This window comes from Prorops nasuta, unplaced genomic scaffold (assembly GCF_024137725.1).
Source record: "Prorops nasuta isolate Cenicafe-Biocafe unplaced genomic scaffold, Cenicafe_Pnas_1.2 PNAS00017, whole genome shotgun sequence".
NCBI lineage: Eukaryota > Metazoa > Arthropoda > Insecta > Hymenoptera > Bethylidae > Prorops > Prorops nasuta.
The window spans coordinates 3,695,670-3,716,889 of record NW_027116814.1 but is presented as its reverse complement, the minus strand read 5'-3'; the positions used below and the strand labels follow the sequence as shown (position 1 = coordinate 3,716,889).

Genomic DNA, 21,220 nt, shown 5'->3' with positions numbered 1-21,220 from the left:
GAGGAAAATTCGGTGGCAAGATTGTTGCAACGCGAAGACGATACTCTTCCGAGCCTTTGCTATAAGAGTACGCGTGATAGGTCGAAAGTCCTAGAGAGTCCAGACTGTGTACGAGAAGAAAATGAAATTTTCGATAGATTCGAATGTGTGGAAAAACGTAGAGAAAAGTAGGAGAATGATGAAAATTGGGTGATAAGTCGTTAAAGAAATTAAGCAGGGAATATTGTTGTAATGGGAGGCTAACCTTGGAAGGGCAGAGCGCGTTTTCCATTAAAATCGAGCCTCGGCTAAAAAGTTAAAAGCACATTAAGGAAAAAGGAAGAAGAGGAGAGAGAGAGAGAGAGAGAGAGAGCGAGGAAAAAGGAGGAAAAAGGTGGAAAAGAGGAAAAGGCCGAAGGTAGAGAGAAAATAAGTCCAAGTTGGAGGGTGGCTGTCAGAGGGTGGGCGATTAAAATTTCAATTCGTTTTCCGCGTCAACTGACTCAGCCCTTCTTGGCCACCCTCGTCTGGCTGCTCCTCCTCGTTCCAGAGCTGCGAAACCTCATCCTCGACTTTTCCATCCCATTCCGCGCGCCCATTTCGGACCACCGTCGCCGCGCCACTTTGTTATAATTTCCTTTAATGACGCGGCCCTGCCACCCTCCGTTCGCCAGCAATATTTTTATTGCTCTGCCTAGCGCGTCGTTTCCTCGGATGGAAAAGGAGAGAGAGAGAGAGAGACCGCGTTTGCCGTTGAGAAAAATTGCCACGCCGGAGAAACTATTAGGATCTGCATCGGTTTTCGCTCTTCGCCCACTATATATACTGCCACGGTGGGTCGGAGCGTGCGAGAAAAACCCATACATGGAGAATGTACCCCTAAAAATTCGCAGAAAAAACGAAACGATCGAAGAAAACTATATAAGCAGCGTGCAGATACATGTACGACGAGAAAATTTAATCGTGAAAATGGAGCTCTCGTCGAAGGGTGAGGAGTCGATGAGAATTGACCGCACACGGGCCGCTGCAAAAATCGCTGGGACGAGGGAAAACAATTTCGAGGGGGGGGGGGGGGGAGGGAGGGGTGGAATGCACGTGTTACGAGAGCGAGGCTCGTTCCGTAGTCCGGGAGTCCGCTTCGCTATGGCATGCTTCGGGGGGGGGGGGGGGGGGTTTACCGAGGGCGACTGGGAGTAGTCGGGGGATGGAGCGGGGGGGGGGGAGGGGGAGGGGGTGGATTTCCTTAATAAAATAGGGCGCAAACGCCACGCCAGCGAATATCTAGCTGATAGTGTGGCCTGGTCAGCTCGGCTCGTTCGGGTTGCTAGGGTGAAATCCGTAAGGGTGGCTAGGTGTTGCTTAGGCTGATTCAATCTGACGTCTCCCGGCCTCTCGTTCAACCCCCCCACCCCCTCCCCTCACTCGCCCACCTTCTTCTTCCCTCTCCCATCGCGGTCAGCTCCGGTTCCTCCAACAACGGTCGCCTCGAATTTCGATGTAATGCTTTTTCTGGCCAAAAGCCAGTAGTTTCTGACAAATTGGATTTATTAATCCTGCGTACACACATATATATATATATATATATATATACGCTCTCTCCCTGCGAATTCGCTCGCGTCCCTGCAACATGCTAATCCCTGCGCGCGTTTTTTGTATTCTCTTCGGCATTGAGATAAGGTCTCTCGTAAATAAATGCAGCGCAAGCTCATTATGAAAAACGGTTTGTTTACACACAAGCGTATATATATATAATTAGGATAGATCGTAATTATAGCGAGTTATGCTTTGAAGACGAAAACTCTGTGGATCGAGGACTTGGATAAATTTCAAGTTTTTAGACTCGAGATGTTCAAGGTCATTAAAGGTCGAGTGTGAGTGGGTAAAGGAGTATTTTGCAAATCCATGAATATCGTATTGAAAGAAAAAACCCTGCTCGAACGTACATAAAGCCTTCTCGCGGTATACACTTGCACGAGGGAATGAGGCATAAGAGAAGATGGGAAATAAAATTTCGAGAGGAAATAAAAGATTAAACTCGCACGCGAACACACACGCGCGAGCACAAACATTCTATCGAATACTATAACGTTTCGATCTGTCGCCCATGGCCACGTAGACGACGTTATTTTTGCCAAAGTCTATCCTCCGGAAGTCTGAGCGCGTTGCTTTCTTTGCCGATGAAGCGCGTGGCAGAAACGCAGACGAAATTGTAAGATAATAACGCGAGAAATAATTGTGAATTGGGGTAAATTGAACGGAATCTCGATGTGCGGAAAATTATTAATTATAAATCGATATAATTATAGAATTGTGCTCCTCTTTGCCACACACACACACACACACACACATATATATATATATATATGTATTCCTCTCGTGAAACCTATATCGATTTTGTATTAACAAATAGCAAACGCTCGAGAGGATAATGGAGGGCAGGTACGAGGGGGGGGGGGGGGGGGGACAAGTACCCGTACTTGGTGTATATTACACACACACACACATACATACAAAGTATAGGCGCACGACGCGGTGTAGCGGCGAAGCGAGGAGAGCTCACAGAGATGAGTTCGTCGAAATATTTTCTTATTTATATTATGGTCCGACGAAAAGCTGGATTCTCACGGGACGATAAGCACTCTCGTGCCTCTCCGCTCTGGACAGCCCGCCGACTGTTTGCCGAAGCTCCGAAAGGCGATGTTTACTTTTCTTTCGCCGACATTCCGTGTCGCATGCGATTCACCGATGTATTATTCAAATCACGAAAACTCTTCTGGGTTCCGCTCCTTGTATTTTTCCGACACCCGTTATACACCCCCCCCCCCTCCCCGCCTTTTATCACCTTGCACAACATCTCGAGTGGTTGGATCGATCCAATTTCGAACTGGTCGATCGTTCGCTGATCTCTTCCATTTTTTCGATAAGAAAATTCTTAATTATAACGTTCGATATACATGGGAATAATTATTGTGGCAAATTTTTTGAATTTATTTGCGAATGTAACGAAGGAAAATTGCAATTGATGAGTGGATTGAGAGATAGAAATTAGTAGGGGGTGGGGGGAGTTTGCCAATTAAGCCTCAACGTTATTCTTTCATCAGAGACCTCGTTTTATCATCTAAGAAGCCGTAAGCTTCGCGTGCGGAGCTTCTCATGTGAAGAAACGTACGAGAGAGTAAGAGGGAGAGGTTAAGCATGTATGTATTCATGAGAAGAGCCAGAGAGAGAGTCACGTCTTGCATTTACATAAAGGACGAATTAGTTTATGGGGATACTGGCCCTATGCTCATTCTCCTTTGCCAACTGCGAAACAATGCAGCTATACGCGAAATCGAATCGAATATACACATTCCAGCGTGGGGCTTACTTGCACACAATTCCAATAAACCTTACATATATATATATATATATATATATATTCTTTCGTTGTCATTGATGAAAATACCAAAAGAGGAGGAAATTTTCACCGAAATGTCGAGATGGCAATTTTACGATTATTCATCATTGTTACGAATAATCAATAAAGGTGTACAATTGCTATAAATATAATGACGTAGTTGTTTTTTGTAGGGTAGAAAATTATTTTTTTAAATTAATAATTAACTCGTGCGAGTGTCGTAATTGTGATTGTTAAACTCGTGAAATGATTAAAGTGGCAAAGTTGGATCGATAATAAGGGAACGAGAGGTATTCGTAAGTAAAATTGATGAAAATGTAGAATCAAACGTGCAATGTTGAAGAAAGGTCGAATAAAAAATGGGAAAAGGAGAAAAGAGCGGAGTCTGTATATACTCACAATTAAAATTGGGTACGATCATTCGAGCCTTTCCAAGTTTCACCGCAGACCTTCTCCCCGCGCGCGCGCGTTCCTGTCATAAATTCTTCTCTACACGAAAACTATTGGCTTTCTTTTTCCCGGGAAAGAATTTAATACCATTTCATAAATAATAAGTTTCATTATTTTGAAATCCAGCAAAATTATAACGATTACCAAAGAATGCTCTATACGGGGTGTTCTCGGAGTAACGGTAAATGTCCGAGCCATGGACACAAGTATGGACGAGTCGAATATAAAAGTTCTTTGTCGTATTCCAGTTAGAGAGACACGAATAGCGTGGACGCTAGCAGCGTTCGATGAGAATATTTGTCGAAAACCAATATATTTTATGCAAATCCCCCCCCCCCCCCCCCCCTATTAGCGTGGAAATTTAACAGATAGAAATGAGTCGCACGCTTTCCGAGAACCGCTCTATAGGCAGCTAAGCACTGTGTAGCACAATAAACGGTTCTCGGAAAGTAAGCTTATTTTTCGTAAAGGTTATAAAATGTTTACCTGGGGCTCCGACTGCATGCGCGTCTATAACGGTGATCCGCGTGGCTCTCTGTGCGTACCCAATAAATCCTGAAAGCACGACAAGTTCTGTCCTATTAATTTGTACGAAAATAAAGACTCCTTGCAAGCTCAGAGAATAACGACGACATTGAAACAATAACGTAATAAAAATATTCGGAAAATTCTATACTTATTTTTCCTACGCCCTGCTCACCGTATATTCAACGTGATTTTTCGCATGCGACAAGCAACGAAGAATCGAGCGAATTTTCGTTATTCCGCACTTGGACACAATTTCGACACGTTCGAATTAAAAAATGTAATAAATTATTTTTCCACTTTATTCGCGCGATGAAAACGATGATTTCGAGGTGTAACGGTGTGTATTATCTTCGAGTCACTGTTTCATTCGCCAAAAAGTTTCGCGTTTCTTTTTATTTCCACGCCTTTTAATTGCAAAAGAACGATGTTGCACCGCGTGGTGAGGATTATTTTCACGTGGTACGACTCGATGATTCTCTCGCGTATATCGAAGGGACGCTCCATCGATAAAGTATATCGGGGTGTAATGAAAAAGGGGTGAGAGGGGGGGGGGGAGACTTTATGTTTATCAATCATCGATACTGCAGCATCGAAGAAATGCAATTAGAGTGGCAGCGTTTTTTAATTGGCGTTTTTCGCTAAAACGGTCGAATATTGGTGTGTGTGTGTGTGTGTGTGTGTGTGTGTGTTGGAGCAGCCCCTGGTACACGTTAGCGAAAAAGAGGTAGGTAACCTTGCATTTTTTGCCACTCTTTTCCAGGAGGGTGTATACAGTCTGTGCACTTTGCATTCCGGATGCGAGTTCCATACCCCTTCGTCCCTTCACCCCTTCCTCCCACTCCCCCCCCCCCCTCCCGGTCTCACCCCCGCGCATATGCAGCTTACGCTCCATAAATATGTTTAACACACCGCACCACGGCCACCTGATGCGCAAAAACAAAAGCTGAAAAAGTTGGCGAAGCAAAGAATCGACTTTGGCGAGTAACGGTTGAATAAAAAACCATTTGACGATCGATGAGAGACTATTTATTTAATTGTATTTCGTACAGCGAAGCAGCCGTGTCTCGTGAGGAGTCTACCGTTCAATTACAGCTATTTTCAACGATTTAAATTTGTCATTTAATTGTCTTTGCTACCGTGCAATTATTGGTCGATATTTGTTCGTCGCGAATATAGCTCGATTATAAACAAAACCAAAGTGCGTAAATCGAATGGTTCGAACGCTTTTATCGAGAAGATTAAAATTTATTACCATTGAAAGAACATGGAAATTGAAATGCCGAAAATATCGATGGACGGGAGTAAGAAAATCTGGTGAAAAAGCGTGGAAGTTCGGAGAAGCGTAAAATCCAGCTCGATAAAATTTTCTAAGGATACAGCGATCGTGAAAAAATTCCTGCGCTGCTCAGGATTTTCGTGGCATGCGCAGAGTCGTGGTTGCTGCGTTAGAAGCTTGCGGGAAGAGGATCGGACTGGAGGAGAGAGTGAGAGTGGAGTAGGAGAAGGGGGGGGGGAGGGAGGGGCGGAAATTCCGGCGAAAAAATGGGGAGAGGGAAGAGAGTTTACCGTGAGGCTAACGATGGAAATACGGGGAGAGAGAAGAGATAAATAGGCAAACTAATAAACGCAAGACCGTCTAAACTCTCTCTCTCTCTCTCTCTCTCTCGGAAAAAAACAAAAGCAAACGAAGCATAAAAAAAAATCTATAAACACAAGAATAATAATAAACAAAAACGAGAGGCAAATACAGAAAGCAGCTACAGAAAATTAGAAACTAGAGAAGATTGAGCGAGGAAGAAAAGTGAAAAGAAACGATGAAGCGAGTGGAAGTTGAGTGAGTAAAATAGGGGAGGGAGTAAGAGAGGAGAGTGAGAGAATTTTGCGGGCGTATTATATCGTAGGAGGGAGCGAGAGAGAGAGAGAGAGAGAGAGAGAGCGGTGGGGGAAAAGGAGAGTTTGGCGTCTGAAATTTGGTTGGCTGTCTGGAGTTTGGTCGCCTTCTCTCTCTCTCTCTCCTACCGCGTGTCCTCGTCTCGCTCGGAGAAGTTGGTTCTCCTCGTTCTTCGTATCTCCATCTTGCATCTTCCGGTGCGGCAGAGCGGCTTCATCCCCAAACATCCCTCCCTTTGGCGAGAGCCAGGCCCTGCGCGCGTCTCGCTCCCGCTCACACGTTCTCTCTTACACCTTCTTCCTCTTCATCTCGGGGCGGGGATGAGAGAGAGAGAGAGAGAGAGAGACGAGGGGGCGCTTCGTTCTCTCGAGCACAACTCCGGAATTCCAAACGGCGGAGCAGAACGGTGCCGGCGCTCGCACGACGCGGGTCTCTGTGTAGCGAGAGTCGAGTGCGAGTGAGAGAGAGAGAGAGAGGCGAGGCCTAAGAGAGGGGGTAAGAGAGCTCGGGAAGGGTGGGGAGAGAAAGGAGTGGGGGCAACGCGGCGAGCGAGAAGGCAACTAACCGAGCACTCGATCGCCTATTTACAAACGCGCCAGTCACACCAAGGATAAGACCGTCAACGTTTTGAACCCGTGATTGGTCAAGCTCGCTCGATCTGACCCAGTGATATCGTTCTTTGCAAGCTCCTCGCGCGTTATTCTCCACGCGAACGCGACTCTCCCGCAGCAGTGCGATACGCGAAGCCAACGTCGCGCGCGCGAGTCTCTCGCTTCCCACTCTCCGCTTTTCCCTCGAGTCCACTTCGTTTCGAATCGTCAAAGAGAGAGAGAGAGAGAGAGAGAGTTTCGTTGTTTCTCGTCGAAGGAACGAAACCGTCGCTGGCGAGAATCGTCGGCTCAGCGTGATTCGACGAGTCAGGGGGGTGGCGGGGGGACCTATGGTGCTTTCGAGGGAGAGAAACGAGGAGCTGGAAGCAGAGTGTGAGTATTTTTGAATCCAAAGTGAGAGAGAGAGAGAGAGAGAGAGAGAGAGCAGTGCGGTGGAAAGGAGCATTGTGAGATCCGGCGGGATCTGTTGTTGTTGTTGCCTGAGAGAGAGAGAGAGAGATCGCGCGTCGACAAAGGCTGTGCGTGGAAGAGATTGCGAGTGCCGAGAATATTCGGATATGTAGGCACCAATCGCGAGGCCGTTGTTGACGCTTGAGAATCGTGGTTGTCGAAGGAGGGACGCGCGCGGAGAGCCGGGGAGAAGCCAAAGGGTGACGATGCCGTACTCTGTGCTCGTCGATGATCGTATCCAGCTGGCCAGGTCGACGGCGGAGTGGACTCGCATAAGCCCGATCATATGATAAATGTAGCACACGCTGTAGACCACCTTTTTTTCTTTTTTCTTTTAATTTTCCCTTTCGTCGGAGCGGAGCCAGCGAGCGACGCCGCACAAGCAGCAGCACAAACTCCAAGCACCGCTCATGTTCGAGACATCGAGAACGTGCAGTCGCCTTGAGAGAGGACGCGAGGCGTCCCGAACCGAGCAGGAAGCACGAAGCGAGTCCTGCGGGATTTGAAGGAACGCACGCACCGCTGTACCATCGCGAACTTTGCGTGGACGGGGCGCGTGAACGCGCGCGCGCCTTTTCTCGTCGAGCGAGAGCCGCTCTGTTCGAGGACGCTTCTTCGGTGAGTTCGTGTGGGTGTGTGTGTGTGTGTGCGTGCGTGCGTGCGTGCGTGCGTGCGTGCGTGGTGTGGCGGTGCGAGGAGAGGTGTCTTTCATACAACGCTCGAAGGATCCTCGCGCGCATCGGAGTCGTGGACGGAAGGAAAGGACAGCAGTAGTGGTGTGAGAGAGAGAGAGAGAGAGACAATATGAGTGAGATGACGAGTATCGAGCAGCAACAGCAGCAGCAGCAGCAGCAACAACAACAACAACAACAACAGTACGGCGGCTCGAGCGCCCAGCACCATTGCAAGGACTGCGGCTTGTACTTCGAGAGCGACAAGAGTCTCGAGGTTCACCTGCGTTACCATCAGGAGAACCTGGTGAGCCAGTGGACCAGCCAGGCCCAGCAAGAGGAGAGCAACAACAACAACAGCAAAGCTGGCAACCACAACAATCACGTGACCTCGAAGAGAGAGAACGTTCCGCCAGAGTCGAGCGAGTCCTCCTCGAGGTCCCCGCCGAACCAGGATCCGGCGTCCTCTCAGCAACAAGTGCCGGTGACGCAGCAGCAACAGCAACAAGCTCAGAGTCACGGCTACGAGCACTATCAGGCGTCCATGTTCGGCGAGGCGAATTATTTCATGCAAAACGAGCAGGCCTACATCCTGCCGTATCACCACTCGCCGCCTCGGGACGACATCCAGAGCAACGGCGGGGGGAGTGGGGCCGGGCCGAATTACGCGAGATACCACCCGTATCAGCATCAGCAACACTTTGCCGCGGAGAGAGCGAGCTCCGTTAACGCGACGAGTCCGAGAAACTCGCCGTTGCAGTGCGACAAGTGCGGTGCGGTTTACGAGGACGCCAATCAGCTTAGCGAGCACGTGCGCGCCAATCACTCGACCACGCCGAACGCCTACGTGACCTACAGCCCCCCGACCCACCAGCAGCAACCTCAGCCGCAGAGTCAGCAGGCGCAGCAGCAATCGAGCCAGCAGCAACAGCAATCCTCCTACGACTACAATGGCGGCGGCGGCCTCTCGGTCAAGTCCGAGTGCAAGTCGGAGACGGAGGAGCAGGCGGAGATCCTGGATCTGGACTCGCACAAGGTCCAGACCCATCGCTACGAGGAGGAGTTGCTGAGGCTCCACCATCAGGACATGCACATGCAGATGCATCAGCAGCAGGTGATGCAGCAGCAGCACCAGCAACAACGCGCGGGATCGCACTCGGTGAGCTCCATGCTGAGCTGGCCGACTCAGTCCCACGAGTACCACCCGGGCCTGTCGCCCATGGGCCCCGTCGACAGCGTCTCCCCCATCTCCGATCAAGGTCAATTCATGAGGGGTCAGCACATGCCGGTGGAGACGACACCGAGGCATCCCATTGCTCCGATCATCGGCAGCTCCCAGCCGATACCGGGCCATCAGCTGTCCGGGGGTATCCTCCAGCAACCGCCGAAACCCCCGCCCCTGGCCAATCAGTCGTGGAAGAGCAACGAGGCGCGCAGACCAAAGACCTACAACTGCACCGCGTGCAACAAGTGGTTCACGAGCTCGGGCCATTTGAAGAGACACTACAATACGACGCTGCATAAAAACGCCGTGAAGCAGAGCAATCAGCCTGATCCGGCGAACATGCCGATCAGCGCGCATCATCATCCCGGTAGGGACAGCTCGGGTCACGCGAACGCTGGCAGAAGCGGCGCGGCATCGAGGTCGCCGGATCTCTCATCCACCGGGAGTCCCCCAAACTTGATGGCAGGTCCCTCGGGCGAGGCAACGAGGGGCCTGCTGCACACGCCCATCACCACTCCAATCTTCAGCAACAGCCACAACAGTTCCAGCAGCAGCAGCAGCAGCAGCAACAGCAGCAGCAACGAATCTTCGGTGGTAGCAACAACGGGGGGGGCCCAGGCCCAGCATCAGCAGCACCAGCAACACCAGCAACAGCAATCGGGCCCTTCGTCGGTGCAGCAACGGCACATGGGATCCACCACAATAGGGCTCAGTTCGCCGGAGCACTCGCCGCCAATGGCGGTCCAGCATCAGTCCCAAATGGGTTCGCCGTCTCCGCAGTTAGGGCCCCAGCACCAGCAGCACCTCCACCACATACCAATGGGTTCCCCCCCGGTATCGGGCCAGCACCTGGCGCATCATCCCTTGACCTCGCCCATGTCGCCCATGCACCCCCAGGGCCACCTGAATTCGCCTTCGCCAATGGCCTCCTCCCATCAGCAGCAGCAACAGCAGCACCTCCATCATCGGCACATGAATTCGCCATCGCGCATAACGGCGGCTGGGGTACACCCGGCAATGGATTCCCCATCGGCGATGGGGGGTACTACGATGCCTCATCAGCCGTACCCAAACGCCTTGCCCCCCCACGTTACACCTACTACCAGCATCCCGGCCCTGCTGGAGTCTATCACCATCCAGCTAACTACTACCACTAACCAACAGACGATGCTAGCAACCAGCATCCAGGAGCTCCAGCAGCAACAGCAGCATCTCGGCCAGCAGCAGGACGCTCTTCCTGGATTCGGTGCGTTCAGCAATCATCAGAAGCCACTGCCGAGCTTCACGCAATTCGGCATCACCGGGTTTCTAGTGGGCCACAATCAGCCGCAGGCCGTTAACGTGGGGGGGCCTAGTCCCGAGGAGAACTCGTCTCCTCAAGACAGATCCTTCGACTCCTCAGGGTCCAGCTACGACCCTTACGGGGGCTCCCCGTCCAAATACGAGACGCTCAGTAGCATGGACATACAGATGTTGACCAACGAAGGGATGATCATCAAGCAATACAGCGGGCCGGCCGATCAGCAGCAATCTCGCCAGTCGAGCCAGCATCAGCAGCAGCAGCAACACGAGGCCAACAACAATGTTCCCCGGTTGGCTCGGGCGAAGGAGGAGCTCAATCCGAACATCCAGCGTTTCGACAGTAGCAGCAGCACCAACAACAACAACAACAACAACAACAACAAGGGCAGAAAGAGCAAGGCCGCGTCGTCTCCCGTGTTAACGAAGGAGCACCAGGTCACCAGCACCCACACCGGCTCCCACTTTATCTCGCAGGACGGCTACCACAAGTGCATCGAGTGCGACAAGGTCTTCAACAAGGCCTGCTACCTAACCCAGCACAACAAGAGCTTCCACTCCGGCGACAAGCCGTTCAAGTGCAACCAGTGCGGCAAGCGGTTCCCCCTCGAGCACCTGCACGCCGAGCACTTGCTCAAGCACGCCGGCGACAAGCCTTACAAGTGCGAGATCTGCCCGAAGCAGTTCAACCACAAGACCGACCTTAGACGGCACATGTGCCTCCATACTGGCGAAAAGCCGTACGCCTGTGATAACTGCGGAAAGGGCTTCATCAGGAAGGACCATATGATGAAGCACGTCGAGACGCACAAGAGGAAGAATAACAACCACAGCGTCCATCTCAGAGCGTGATCTTCCTTCCCTCCGTCGTCTCAGCCACCACCACCACCGTCATCATCGGCATCAGCAGCATTACGCCACATGCTGTTACTTTCATCCCTCCGCGCGTCAGGATTCAATGATGTCAGTAAACAGACTCCACCTCGTGATTCTTCTTATATATTTATTTTCTTCGCGCCACCACATCTTCGGGGGCCGACGGCGCTCTAACTTCACATTCCCTATATATACCGCATAAATCCCACTCGTTCGATCGATATAGCCCCCCCCCGGAACCCCATTCTCCTTTGCTCAACGTATTTATTTTACCCGAGTTGAATTATATTAATAATAAAGAACGAGAAGAAATTATTAGGATATACATAAAAATGCTATAAATAGAATATATAAATAAAAATATACATATATACAAATAAATATATATATATATATAGACAAAGTATATATATATATATATGTGAGGAAAGAGACAAAAAGAGGAATGGAAGAGATAAATAAATAGAATTTTCAGGATCTCGCGCGATGAGACACGAACGTACAATCGCGATATTCGGAGTTGATCGTCGAAGCGCTCGACTCGGCAGATCGCGCGAGTTTTCTTTTTTGTTTGTTTTTTTTTTTTTTTTTTTCGTTTTATTTCCTCGGTGCTCGTGCATCGGTACGTCAGACGTGAGCGTGGAACGAAGTAATAATTAATCTGATAAACTGTCGTGCGCGTTGCGATGAATCGGATATACCTTCTGAAGCTTATCAATTGTACAAAGTATGTTAAATGTATAGGCGCCCTATTACTGATATAATGGTGATAATAATGATTATTGTTATCATTATTATTATCCTAATTATTATTATTATTATTATTATTACATGTAGATAAAAAAATAAAGCACGATTGTAATTATTGTTCTCCAATGACATGTGTGAACACATCTACTCTCTCGTAATACTCGTAATGTATCAACGTTATAAATATGCGCGTCTAATGAATGGAGAACGATTGATGAACGAAGCAAAGAAAATTTTCAACGCACGGTGGAGAATCGCGCGATCGACGGTTTTCCAAGGATGAAATTTTGTATCGTTTTAAAATTTATGTATACTCTTCTCGACACAATTGTACATTGGCTTGTTTTTAACGCATTGACCCGAGATCTGTAAAAATTTCTTGCTTTGTCCTTCTGTCCAAGTGATCGTACATTCCTTCGATGGAAGAGCGTGTTTCGCGCACACCGGCGTCTCTATCCGATACCTAAGATAGCCTAAGCTTTCCGATTGTTCCTCGAAAGAAAATTTCGCTCGAGCTTTTCTGTATATGTTATATATATAAAGAGAAATGAGAGTATTAAAATATTAGTTGTAATATGTTTTCCACGCAGTACCTCGTTGATCGTTCGAACACGTTAAAGTTCACGACCATGTACTTTGGAAGAAAACGAAAAAAATAAAAAAATTATTACTGTTTTCAACAAATATTCTTGTGTATCCACGTTATTTTTTTATCTGCCAGCTTTTAGTTGACGGGAGAAATGGATTAATTTGGTAACTTGTTGTAAATTCCATTAGAGACTGCTTTTCAATGACCACAAGAAGAGCGTAGAGAAACTATTGCTGATATATCGATCATTCTCATTTTCCAACTATTTACATTCCACGCACGCACACACACACACACACACATTGTTCGTTATATTTACAATTATATTTAATTATCTTGCGTGTGCGTCCCTTTACGATTCTTCTTTATGGTTGCATCGTATTTGTTGTATAAGCACGACTTGTTAATGATTTTCGCAAAAAAAGGAACGAGCGAATTTTTCTGCGACTAATTCAATAACGTCGATCTCGCCATAACGAAACGAACGAAAACTCGTGCACGATGTTTTTTGCCGTGCTCGTTGATCGTTCCACCGATCAAACGATTCTGTTAAACATATTGTTTCAATCTGCTGCTCTTTCGCACGGATCTCCATTTCTCTTATATATATATATATATGCTGTATATTTTTTATCCACCCGATTACACGATGATGCTTTAAAATTGCTCAATAAAATTGTTGAACAAACGAGTAGTGATTCGTACAATTGATCAAATCACGCAAAATTCTCGGTTCGGCGAAACTTTTCGGCAGAGCGACGACGCAACGATTTCGTTGGGGCGAGATCCGTTCGACGAGTGTAATGATTGCGATAGTAATAATAATAATAATAATAATAACAATAATAATAGTAATAACGACGATAGCCGTACGTACACCGCATAGAATTTTACGCAAGGTCCTCAACAATATATATCGCTCGTTTTTTAAAGTTGATCTTTGTATAAATGACGAAACGAAGCAGAGAAGATGACGAGAAAACGATACATTGTAATACATATACATATATAGCCTCTTGCCATTTTTACTACGTAACGACACCCAGAACAGACTACCTCAGAGTTCAGGAATTTAAAATGATGAATGAAAGGATTAAGTAAGAAAAGATGAAAGAGCCAATGCAATAATAAAAACTAATAATATAATTGTAACGATAATAGTAAAAAAACAATATCAATATTAATTATTATTAGCGACGGTAATATTGTGAATTAGCGTGTAACGCTTCTCGCGCAGGCATCTCGAGTTTGGGGCACCGATTCGCAGCATGCATAGCATGGTTTGCGAAACACACACACACACAAAGACAATTGCCGTCCGTACACAGGAAGAAGTCCTCTCGATTCGACACACACGAGCGTAGTTTGCCAGATGGACATTTTTGTCCAATGTGCAACATTTATCCGGAGTGATCCATGGAGTCTCTTCTCGCTCCAGCTGCTTTTTTTATATACGAACCAACGAAGAGAGTCGTGTACCTTTCGGATAAACCTGAAGAAGACGCGTTATCGATGAAAAGATTCTCTCTGGTCTATGCAATTTCTGCGAAAGATTGGCCAACTTTCTCGAGGTGCCTGCGAGATGCGAGTGTGTACATAGGATGTTTAAGAGCACATTATACGTATAAGTAACTCTTAGGAATGTGTGGCGAGAAATTGCGCGCGCGCGCGCGTGTGTGTGTGTGTGTGTGTGTGTGTGAGAGAACAAGAGAATAATGGGGATAATGAAAATGCTAAATCGACATACATTTTAGAAACATATCAAACAGTATTACTGTATACTCAGTTTATACAACGTAACGTGTGTGAAATCTATACATATTGCCGATTCATATCAAACCTGAGGACGATGATGAAGAGAGAAGCAAAAACTTGGGTGGGTGGGGGGGGGGGGGGGTCCTCCCATGGCTCGATCCTGCCGAGAGGACTCGAACGAGAGAGTCGCGAGAGGGCACGCTGTGGCACCTCGGTATGGGCATTTTTTCTCACGCTGCGTTTATCGAAAAGGGACGAGATTAAGAGGGGGGAGGGGGGGGGGGGGTAAATTGTTTCAACGCGTTTGTCACGCGCGTTTCGCTTGTTTTTTTGTACATTACTATTATTATTGCTTTTATTATCATTGATGTTATTATTATTAATAGGCAGGAGACGGATGATAAGAGAAGCGACGTTGAAGAAGCGCGAGAACGCGAGTTCCTCGGAATTTTCTCTCGTGGAGCTCGCGGTGTGCTTTTGCGATACCAAACTGCGTATCGTCGGTCGTGCCAAAAACTTTTGCGTGCTTCCCTCGAGACGTGCGATGACGATGATTTTTCCACGGGCATTTAAAGGAGATGGAGGGGGTGAGACGTAGACAGGATAGAGATAATATGATATTTTAAAGATAGAGCTTGGAAAGTTGTGATTTTTTAAGGGCATTTTCTAAGGAGAACGAAGGGCATAGAATTTTACGCTTTAGGCGAGGCTGTATCGATGATGGTGATCAAGCGTACGACTCGAATGGAAGTGTGAAAAGAGTGGTGGGGGAAATCCAAAAGTAAGATTTGTGGTATTTTCAGTATAGCCTCTCTTATATATATATATATATATATGAATACTTTTTAGCTTAAAATTCCTCTTTGAAAGGCATCTCTCTGCTTTCGCATCGATCGTGACAATGTTCACCGCGGTTGTCCGCGACAAAGATGCTCCGTTGCTTCACCGATATTTCTACCGAGGGAGAGAGAGAGAGAGAGAGAGAGAGAGAGAGAGAGAGGGAGAGGGAGTAGCATTTGGAAATTGCAAAGAATAGATTTTTGGTACGGTGCGAACTCGATGGTGAAATTTCGATCGAATTGTAATTTTCCAATGTTTTATCGAGCATTTTGTGCCGAGAGACGAAGCAATTGCGATGTTTTCATTATCGTCGATTAAGATTAAGTTTGAGCATAAAATTGTCGAGTTTGTTAGCATGAAATTTGTCGCGACTTGTGCCATAGGAAATTGATTGGTGAATTATACATATACTATGAATAAGCACGATTCGTTAATCATCTGCGATATTTTTATCTGGAAGAATGATAATTATTTTAATTATAGACACGATACGGCGGTTCTTGTTCCTTTTGTATTTGTGGTCGATTATTTTCACGTAAGAGTATAAGTGAATGAGAATTCGCAAGTTGTGCGAGGAGATTGAGAGTGAATGAAATGGGGATCAGTATGACCGAGAGAGAGAGAGAGAGAGAGAGAGAGAGAGAAAGAGAGAGAAACTTATACGGACGAAGAAATAATTTTACGACCTGTATTATTTTATATACGTTTAATTTTGTTTTTATAAATATATTTTATTTCCCAAACTCTTGTGAACCTTATACACTTGTTTTTATTCAACTCGCCTCACACTTATTCCCTCGTTACAAAAACTTGAACCTATATATATATATATATATAAATCACTACATTCCATCGCCACATATTTAAATTTGCAAATTTGCACAAACACCAAACAGCTGCGAGTTGCATTTTTATTCTTTCATCTCGAATGCCTCTCCGTATTGTAACATTAAAAACTAAAGTATAGTCTTCTAAGCTAGAAAATTTGAGCAATGCTTTGCCACGTTAACGCGCAAATTATTTTGCTGCTCAAATTCCTGCCAAAATAGTTAAACGGCCGCTCGGTGAAAGAGAGAGAGAGAGAGAGTAGACGATATCTTGCGAAACATTCGTTGTATCGTGATCCACCCCTACCCTCTGTACCACTGAAAAAAGAAGAATAATGCAAGAGAGAGCATCTCGACGAGTACTCGCGACCTTGGGCATTCTATAATTTAGCAAATTGTTACAACCTCGACTTCGGGACTCGCCGTGTTCGCCGGTGAAACGAGAAACTATGTTGCTAGCGATACGCGAAATCTCGAGAACGACGTAATTTACGAACGACCTTCCATTTTGCCAAAAATGTTTTAATAATAAAAAATTGCACGAAAATGCACAGCGATATGCGTTTATCGATCGAGATAATAGCTGTTAAGTTGAGCAATAATCAATAAACATAAAAAAGAGAGAGAGTTGCGCATATTGTACTAGAGTTGCTAAAATTTTTAATGTGTAAAAATCTCATTATCGACTTACAATTTGCCAATCACGAATTCTCAAAACATATCAAACGTATAAACGTGCAATTTTGATCATTTGCTACATTTATCGATATCATATATATATATATATATATACATGCATATATATATTCAGATTTGGTAATAAGAGCTTTATTGATTATCAGCAATAATCAGTGAATATCGTGAAAGTTTTATATTTCTTTACAAAGGGACAACAGTTGATCTTTTGAAGAATCTGGATTTTCGTAAAATTATACACGCGATATTACCCAACGTTATATTCTTATCGATTATCACGTATAATAATTTTCCGTTGAAAATTTTAGCATATAGCAACATTACCTGAAAATAAGAAGCAATAATGATGAACCAGCGATAAAAAACTGGCTCGATGAATGAACGAGCAAAAAGTAGTAAAAGAAACGATGTTTGATACAGTCTATATGTACTATATATATACTATGTATCTCCTAGGCAAAAATTTTTATGTTTTATAATTCCTCGTGAAAGATTGTTTTTGGTATATATATATATATTATTGTAATTATAAGTGGAAGCCAATGAACGAGATGTGCGTGGCGGCTTCTTTGTTTATCGATTATTAATTAATGATAATGAATTAGCTGTGTAATAAGTTGAAAGATTTTCGTTCCTAGTTTAATGTACGTATGTGTGAATTCGATCAAAGAGACTCAAAGATAAACACACACGCATGCCAAATTAATGTAAACGTTTGCGAACAAGCAAATCGACGAGTAAATTACTATGAATTTTCGGTAAAGAGAGCTGGCGGACTAAATTAAGTCATTAAAATCATATAATAATTAGTAATTAATATATCGACGCACGATATTATGAAAAAGAAAAAAAAAAGAAAAATTTGTAATTAAGATTTGACAAGTGTTTCGAGAGTGCGTATATGTAATAAGCAAACAAGCGAATATTCCAAGCTGACAATTTGGTCGTATCATCCAAAAGCAACTCGATGATTATCATTAATTTTGATACGGTAAGAAGCAATTTTCCTAAGGTAAAATTCCTCGAAACACACATATATACATATATATATATTACGATATAGTTGAGACACAGAAGCACAGTTCCGCAAGAATAAAGATTGAAACGAACGCAAAAAGTTTTCGCGAGCAATTGTAAAATTATTTTGTCAAGTAGTACTCTTCGTCGGATCATTAGATAAATAAAGATCCGCGTGCGAGAATAATGTATAAGCGACGAAGCAATGATTGCTCAGGTAAGACCGAATCTCAAAGCCATCCATGCAATTTACGAATGAAGATAAGCAATCGGGTTTATCGATGCGAGTTTGTGCAAAACTCTCGGGTGACTCGTCCTTAGGAAAAGAGGGGGGGGGGGGGGGGGGGACACTGTGCCGCCTGCACGAAAGAGACGAAACCAACGTGAAAGGTAAAAGTCGATCGGAGCAAACCGATAGCTGGATAAGGATCTTATATAGGCGCGCTCGCACACGAATGCAAATCAAACGGGTTCGTGTGCGTGAATAATTTGACGATGCCATACACAAGTACCTCAAGATACAAAACACATGTACAAATGTTCATACGTTTTCAGAATACTAGCTAATTAATAAATGATGATTAACCGGTTGAATTGCATTTTCTGTACCCCTCCCCCCTCTCCCTAAGCATGCCAAAAAATTCACCCGCTGCTCCGCGCAATCTTTCGTCGTCCTCGGAACTCGAAGAGGAGGAGCCTTGGAAAATTGTTCATTTTCCACAAACTACTCCTTCTCTACTGCTTATACACGTTGCGCGTTTTCAGCGAGTACAAGCTGATTAGAGTCGGACGAAATCTTGGGAGGGAAAAGAGAGGATGAAAAAAGTGGAGAACGAGGGTGGGTGGGTGGGGGGGGGGGGGGGAGGGCTGTTCTTATTTCTCTCTCGAATGCACCGCGAGAACGGCTTAACGTGGCGAGATTACCGCGCGCGTTCTCTCGCATCCTGTGATAAATAGCAAGATTACGAGTCTACGTGTCGGCCAATGAACGATGCCCTGCGCTGCTCGTGGACCATATGTTCTTCCAAGGCTGTGAGAGAGACCCTTGCCTTACCTCTATATACCGTATACGATCCACCCTCCATAAAAGGCAACCTCGTTCCCGACACTTATAATCCACTTCCAGATTTGCCCACTTTTATATTAAACTTTGCTTAGCTGTATATTCCTCTCCTATATATATATATATATATAACGCGAGCTTCCGATATGGTAAAAAATCGAGGGCCGCTGGATGCGGGCGCAGGATCCAGTGTGATTGGGAAAATCAGGCAGGAGGGAAGAAGAGAAAAAAGCTTATTCAACGTCGTCATCGCGCGAGGATCGGTCGAGCATCGTCGGGATGAGTCGTGGCAAGGATTTTTCCCACAGCTAAAACAGCTGTCGTAATGAGTTGCATCCTCACGCGCAACGGCGAGCTTCGGCCATTCTCGTGCCTGCTTCGTCTCGGCCCCGAAATGTACTTTTCGATATATACGTATAACAAGAACGAGGAACGAGCCTGGTCCAACGATATTATTAATTTTCTGGGGGAGAGATGGAGCCATCTTTTCCTCGATTCTCGACGAAGGAAGCAAATGGAGGGAGGGACGAGGGTGAGGTAGGTCGAGGAAAAATTATTTTTCTTCAAGGTCACGAGAGTGGACCTGGCGAGAAATGGCGGGAAAATGTTTTTCTTCGGAGAATCGTTACACGTGGTGAGTGGGATTGTTTTGAACGATGAAGAAGAATAGTTGGAGTAGAGGGAACATGTGGCTGGAAACGTGGCGAGGAGAACGAGTGAAAAATCATTTTCACGCGTCGTATCCGTTGCATGGCGCTCGGTCCACGAATTTTCCGCGCTTTTTTCCTCCCTGCGTCCATCTGGCGCGTTCCTTCCGAGTTGCGCAATGATACTCTTCAGGGTCGAGGTTAGGAAGTGCCGGTAGCTGTATATGTATATATAAGAACGATCAGGGGGAATTTTGTAATAAAAGTGTGGAATTAAAATCTCGCGGTCTCTTCTCAACGGAATGAAATGTAGCGATAAGATAAATTACGAGGAACATAAATATGGCTTTAGGAGTATATTTTTCGGTACCTCTCGCAGCAAACAATGCGATGGCCGCGAGTCCCCTTTGGCTAAACAATTCCGCGGCACAAAGCAAACCTTCGGATACTCTTGCCGAGCGACGGAGAAAAAAGAATAACGAGAGCCATTAATGAAAAAGGGACAAAGGAAGTTTGAAAATTTCTCAAATATTTGACCTTCGCCCAATTGGCTGAATTCGTGAGTAAACGTGGTCGATATACAGTCTATATATTTATATATATATATAGAATTTAATGATTCGACGATGAATCACTGAAACGATCGACCAAATATTCAACATAAACATTGGAAAAAAATGTACGATATAAAATTGTTAAGAATTATGAAAATGTCAAAGGGTAGAGTTTGGTGAACCAAACTAGGTGTTTTATATATGTAAGCTTCATCTCCAACGCACATACATATATATATATATATATATATATATATAGAAAGACAAAGATTCCAGTAGCGCATCTGCCGATGGTGGTAGAGAGTTTGCGCTTCCCAGGCTCGGAAGATGCACCTGGCCCCTCCTAGGAGTGCGTACCTCGCTGGTGCATTAGCTCTCTTCCATTGGCGAGCATCGTTCCGAGAGAGAGAGAGAGAGAGAGAGAGAGAGAGAGAGAGAGAGGAGAGACATGCTCTCGTGGAGCTGAATAGCGGAAACCCCTGGCCCCTCGGCCCTCCTCGTTCCCCCTCCCCCTCCCCCTCCCACCTAGCTCACGGTCCTTCCTCCTTTTTTTTCCAGCTCCACTCACTCAATAGGCGCCTCGTTGCGTTGCTCGCCTTGCTTGGCCCATTTATCTGCCTCGGATCAACCGTGTCAGCGCCTTAAATTCTTCGACCTTTGAAATTTGATATTTCCCGATCGCAGTTTCTATAAATTTCTTGCCTTTGCGTAATCGAAGCACTTGACGAAGAAACTCTGCCCAATCCCACCCTCCCCTTTAAATTTAATATTTAAATTACTTTGATGTACTTGGTGAAATTTTTATCGTAATTTTTCATGCTTCGCTCGTCGTTGAAAAATTTTATACCGTTTCTATCGAGCGTTGCATTTTTTAATCGAGGTACTTGACGAATAAGTTCTCTTTAATCTCCTCTCCCCTTTAAGTTAAAAATTTAAATTGCTTTAATATACTTGATAAATTTGGACTTTTAATCGTCCATGGTTAATCCGCTATAAAATTATTTTATAACGTTCGTATCGAGTGTTGTTCTTGCGCGATTGAAGCACTCGACGAATAAGTTCTCTTTAACCTCCACTCCCCTTTAAAATTAAAAATTTAAATCAC

General features: G+C 45.5%; 1 protein-coding gene across 1 annotated transcript; it reads left to right on the top strand.

The window, feature by feature from the left end:
• The first annotated feature begins 8,110 nt into the window (after positions 1 to 8,110).
• zld (zelda) lies at positions 8,111 to 14,582 on the top strand. Its single transcript, XM_066737335.1, has one exon. It carries the CDS (start codon positions 8,111 to 8,113, stop codon positions 11,351 to 11,353), a length of 3,243 nt encoding a protein of 1,080 aa, XP_066593432.1. The 3' UTR covers positions 11,354 to 14,582.
• The last annotated feature ends 6,638 nt before the right edge of the window (positions 14,583 to 21,220 follow it).